Source organism: Gossypium hirsutum, chromosome A05 (assembly GCF_007990345.1).
Source record: "Gossypium hirsutum isolate 1008001.06 chromosome A05, Gossypium_hirsutum_v2.1, whole genome shotgun sequence".
Lineage (NCBI taxonomy): Eukaryota > Viridiplantae > Streptophyta > Magnoliopsida > Malvales > Malvaceae > Gossypium > Gossypium hirsutum.
In genome coordinates this window covers 76,428,293-76,434,145 of record NC_053428.1, presented here as the reverse complement: position 1 = coordinate 76,434,145, position 5,853 = coordinate 76,428,293, and the positions used below count along the sequence as shown (strand labels likewise).

The following is a 5,853-nucleotide window of genomic DNA, read 5'->3' as shown; positions in this document are numbered from 1 at the left end:
CACTGGTATAGACACGGGCTGGGACACGGCCGTGTGTCTCACATCAAATGCTCACACGACCTAAGAAACGGGCGTGTCTCTTGGATGTGTGAGCCACACGGTCGGGCACACAAGCGTGTGACCCCTACTGTTAAGAAAATTTTTGAGATTTTGGAAAAAATTCCCCTGTACATTCGGTTTAGTCCTGATTCACTTTTAAGGTGTATATTGGGCATCGAGGGCTCATCTAAGGGACAATATGAGTGTTATATGATTGATTCTTGATATGAATAATAAAAGTTGTGAAATGTCTGTAATTAATCCGTAAAATCTGATAATACTTCGTAACCCTGTTTCGACAACGAATAAGGGTTAAGGATATTACAATAAACACTTATCTTTTTATTTTTCACAACCTCTTTCTCCTTTTTCTTTTTTATCAAAGAAAATAACAACTACAAATAACAAAAAAGAAACCAAAGATAAAACTCATGCTTTACTTTCTCTCACTAGAACGTCCACTTTAATATATCTACATAAAAATAATTCCACTAAACATTAAATACTTGAGATAAAAATAAAGGAGTGGAGAAGAGTTACGCACTAAGGCTTAATTTTGGTTACGCTAGAAAAATCAAATAATTAAACTCACAGGTGAATATTACAGAAAATGAATCTAAAGGCTAAAAAATTGATACTAAGAAGAACTATAAAGGTAGGTTAAAAAAACTCAAAACGGCTTGAAACATCACTTCTTAATATACTAACTTTTGTATATTTCTAAAATCAATCATTATCAATAAAATTAAATAATTTTGAGAATCCAGAAGTCTTAAATATTCCAATAATAAAATATTTCAACTCATAACAAAAAGTTCCATTTTTTGTCTAATTGAATAAAAATATCTAAAATTTGAAAGTTGATATATCTATTTTATAGTAGAAAGTTTTAGTTTTATACCATGAAATGTGTAATTCTAAAATTAAATAATTGAAATCATAGTGAAGGTGTAATTCAAAACCAACACAAAGGGTACTTCAAGCTTGGTTTTAATATTCAAATGTTAAAATGTTATAGCTATCTAATATAATAAATAATAAAGGTAAGTTTTGTGGATTCACAAACATAAAATTAAATAATTTAATTTATATTGGGACTATAATTTAATACCGATATAAAACATGATGATTAATATAGTGTTGTTTATAAAAAAATATTTCATTTATGTTAACTTTTTTATTCATTTCAACCATATTAGTACTTGTAATTAAGGTTATTTGCATACATATCATATATATTTTTTAATAAGAAATTAAAGATTTAAATTATAAATATATAAGAACATTACTTAAAAAATATTGATAACCAAAACCCACAAATATCATTACATACTAATACTAGAAACAAGAATAATATATTCATTAATACGATACAAAATATAATTTCAGATTTAGTAAACTATTTTTAATATTCAAAAATTTCAAAACTTAATAATAAAATCATACGCTACAACTTGTTTAATTATAAAAATAGTTTAAGCACTTGTTATTATATTAACCTTTTAAATGAATATTTTTAAAGTAAATGTCTTTTAAATATAATTTAGCTACATTTATCATGTAAATAATAAAAGTATTATCGAAGTACCTGTATAAAAGTTACATTGCATTTTACGTTTTTTATTAAAAAAATGAGTAAATTAATAGTCATTTCTTTTAAAAATTTTATTTTTTATATTGATAAAAACTGATGTAGTTGATAGATATATCTTTTGCTAATATACATGAACTAGTTGTTAAAAGTAAAAAATAGATAATTTTTATAAAAAATGTCTAATTTATTTTTTAATCTAATTTATTTATTTATTTAAATATAAAAATCGAAATGTAACGTCACTCAAGTAATTATTTCTCACATATACCCTTTCCTGGCATTTTATGGATTCCAATAATTTATAAAAATTATGAATATTTTATTATAATTTCTTTTCAAACAATTCTTTACCAAAAAGAAAAAGGGTTTCATTGTTCCAGCGGCGATTTTATTTACGAAGATTACAACTAAAACCCTCATCAAGCAGAGACCCCAAACGAAAACAAGAGACAGAGATGGGAAAAGCAGAGAAAGAACAGCTGAATCGGGCTCTCACTGCCCACCTCAATACTATCCATGAAACTTTGCAGGTTTTTCCTTTTCTTCCTTTTTCCTTTTCTTTTATGGACTTAATTTGATAGCTTACGTTCATAATTTTTTTTGGGTTATTGTAAGCAGGTGTTGGATCAAAGTCCCCCTTCTAATTCTATGGAGAAAGTTACCTGGTCTCAGGTTATCCAGATTGGTGAACAAGTTTCCAAGCAAGCTACTATTGGTGCTCCCACTTTCTTTTTCTTTTTGGATTTTCTTTTATTGGGTCTGGGTTTTTTCCTCCTTATAATTATTATATGCAAATTATCTATGCCAAAAAAAAAAAGAAAGATAGAAAATAGGGTTTTTTGGGGCTTGAATTTGTTATTGATTTTTAAGATTTTCTTTTATTTCTTAATGAAAGGAATTTGCACAATATGGATTTCTTTTGTTTTCCGCTATGATTCTGTATGCCACTTTGTGTTGGGTGAGATTAGTGATTGCTTCTTCTGTTTGTTTAACAGCTGGAATGCTTTGGAATGGGGAATCACCTCAAGCTAAAGAAGTTGCGGAGAACGTGAATTCATATTTCAATGTGTTGCAGGGCTTCCTTTTGCTTTCCCATGGAAGTACTGTTGGTGCTGGCCCAACTCTCTCCTCAAGTATCCATGAATCCGTGAAGCACGTTGTTGATTGCAGTTTTAGGTTAATGAAGGAAGATGTCTCGTTATATGGTAAACGATTCTCTTTCTCTCCAAACTACGTAAAATTGAAATCCTATCAAGTACACATTAAAACCTAGGGTGAAGAGGTTAGAAGACAATGTCTTAGTTTAGTTCATATAAGTAACACTCAGTTTGGCAACAATTTTTCCCTTTCAGTTTTGAGTTCTCATTTTTTACTGAACATTGATGATGTAAAAAATAGTGATAATCAGGTAGAGTTATCTAAAGGGATGGTGAAAGATGTGTCACCGAACACTTAAGAATTGGTACCTGAATCAAACATCTTCCCTAGCAGTAAAGAGTGACATATTTTAGATTTGCTCAGAGTGCATTCTGTATTCCTGAGGTGTTTTTGTGTGCATTGGCTTTGTTTTTGAACAAAAACCGATTGTATCTGTCCAAACCGATTAATTTTGATTTTCTTCCATCAAGAAACGCTACAATACTTGTGTTCAATGCTAGCAGGATCTCACAATAAGGAGAAAAAACTATCGATGCCTCAGATTGTTGGAGCAGTATGGGAGGCATGTTCTGCTCTTAAGAAGGTCCCTCCCACAAATGTAACAGCGATCGGGCGAGCAATGACGCAAGTAGCAGTTTCCATGAAGGATGTACTTCGTGAGATAAATGAGCTCAAGCCTGCTTCCTCCAACCCTGGGGATGAAACCTGTGATAACACTCCTAGCAAAACAGAAAGCAAGCCTGAAAATGATGACATGAGTGATGATGATCTAGGCAGCGACTTGTCACCTGAAGAAATGAAAGTAGCTCAACTAGCTCATGGGGTTGTGTCTGAGACACTTGTGGTTATAAAGGAACTTATCCGCACAATCACCGGTATGCTTAAACTTGAAACCCCAAATGACAATGGTAAATTTGTGGGTTCTTTGGAGAAATTATTGAAGATATGTCAAGGTGTCGGAGCAGAGATAGATGAGATTGGAGCCTGTCTTTACCCCCCTCAAGAGATTGACGAAATAAAACTGGCCTTGGAGAAAATGTCAAGTAGGATCAATGAAATACAGCAAGAGGTTGAAAGTTTTCCAACATCTTCGGAACCCTTTGTTGAGGCTTGCAGTGGATTGAGAACTGTGTTAAAACAAATGGAAGCTCAACTCAATTGCTTGAGCGCAACAGAGTTAACAACTAAAATGCAGAACGTTGCTGTCATCAATTAGATTTATATGTAGAGAGATGGATATGTGAAAGAGAAATTTGTTCTGAAATGCCTTTAATTCTTTTAACTGTATTTCTTTTTATTTTGTATTTGAAGTCCTCAGCAGTCTAGTATCTTTAAATATTAATAGCCAAGTTGCTTTTGAACTATACAAATTTTGTATGAATTTTGATTTGTGTAATTATACACGTTTAACTTTAATTGTAGTTTAAATATGTATATTCTTTTTATAAAGTTTCATGTATATTTTTTATTTTGATTTAACTATATGCATTAGAAGAAATTGATTCAACAATTCTGTTTAAAAAAATGAAAATTTTAATAGCAAAGATTAATTCGTACAATTGTCGTCTTATTTTAGAGTCATGGTTTTACCATTTTATTTTTAAATGCAAGAAAATGCAAATCCTTGCTTGAATATCATGCTTTAGTGATAAGTGCTGACCAAATTTTAGTAGATGTTCCTACAGGGGAAAGTTAGGTAATCCGATTGAAATATTGAAATGCTGCCAAAAATAGAAATCAGTAGTCAATATCTGGAGGAGGAGACATGGGGTGTGATAACTTGTTAAAAGCCTTTAAAAAGTAAGTCACTGAAGCAATTCATTAGCTCCAATGTTGGTTTCCATCCAAGGGTATGAATGAATATGTGAACTTAAAATCGATATCGGAACCTCACCCCTTTTTCGCCATTTCAGCCAAACTTGTTTGCTGAAAATGATTCGACAGGCTGCCACTGCCATCTGTTCAGATTTACCAAACCAGCATAAAAACTGAAATCATGTCCATCGCAACCAAGGGTGGCTTTTGCTTTTCACAATCCTAAGCGAGGGGTCTTGACTGTCAATGAAAGCAAATTGTTTAATTTTTTATGTTTTCTGCAGCGGGATGCAATAGAAAAGAAAAGAAGCTCATTTATGACTTCTATTCTATTGCTTGCTGCTCTGCAAACATTGTTTATGGTTAAGAAGAGCAAATGGCAGTTGATATCATCAATCAATAAGATGCTACTCCCATATATTGTTTGGTAATAATTTTTGAAGAATCACGGAAGTATGTTGCTTCATCTCATCTCTTAAATATTCAAAACCATCAGTTGCTGCCAACCTTCTTTCTACATTTACCAGGGATTTAAATAGCGGTCCGATACCCGCTATAGCAGCTGTTATATAGCGGTAGCGGCACCGTCCGAAACCGCTACCGCCGAAACCGCTATTATTGTTTTACAATAAGTTATGTGAATTTTTTTAAAAATTCACGACCGCGATACCCGCAATGACCGCAATAGCATTCATTATGTCCGCAACCGCAACAAACGCAGCCGCGACCGCAATTTAAATCCCTACATTTACCCTTCAAGAATAGCACACCTACAATGATATAAGTGAAAAGAATGGTTGAGGAATTGCAGTGAAGAAGATGGTAGAAGGAAAAAAGAACATAAATTATTGAAGGTGAGGGAGTTTAACTGCTGTAAGGGAATAAAACAAAAGAAATTGATTGCCAAAAAAGGAAAAAAAATTGGAGAGAGAAAGAATGAGTTTTAAACGGACACATGTTTTATTTTTTCTGTCAAAGATATTCGACGTGGTGCATTTATATTCGCTGGATTTTTTTAACGTCGGTTTAAAACAAAGACTAAAAATTATAACCTTTTATGATGATTTAATTTTTTTTCTAAAAAAAATTAAAATAACAAAAAAACTCTGTGAAAGCCAAGAGTGTTTTACCAAGAATCCTAGAGAAAGCAGTAACGGTTGCGGCTTGGGATGAAGGAGAGCGGTGGTGACGACAGGGAGGGAAGCGATGAGATCTCTTTACCGGTAGAAGAACTCATCCAATTATTA

The 5,853-nt window shown here is 32.3% G+C and overlaps 1 protein-coding gene across 1 annotated transcript; it reads left to right on the top strand.

Annotated features, from left to right (window-relative positions):
- The first annotated feature begins 1,926 nt into the window (after positions 1–1,926).
- LOC107959987 (uncharacterized) lies at positions 1,927–4,221 on the top strand. The gene is made up of 4 exons (XM_016896181.2): positions 1,927–2,163; positions 2,252–2,348; positions 2,629–2,838; positions 3,295–4,221. The coding sequence occupies exons 1-4, from the start codon at positions 2,089–2,091 to the stop codon at positions 4,005–4,007; spliced, it is 1,095 nt and encodes a 364-aa protein (XP_016751670.1). The 5' UTR covers positions 1,927–2,088; the 3' UTR covers positions 4,008–4,221.
- Positions 4,222–5,853: the final 1,632 nt, after the last annotated feature.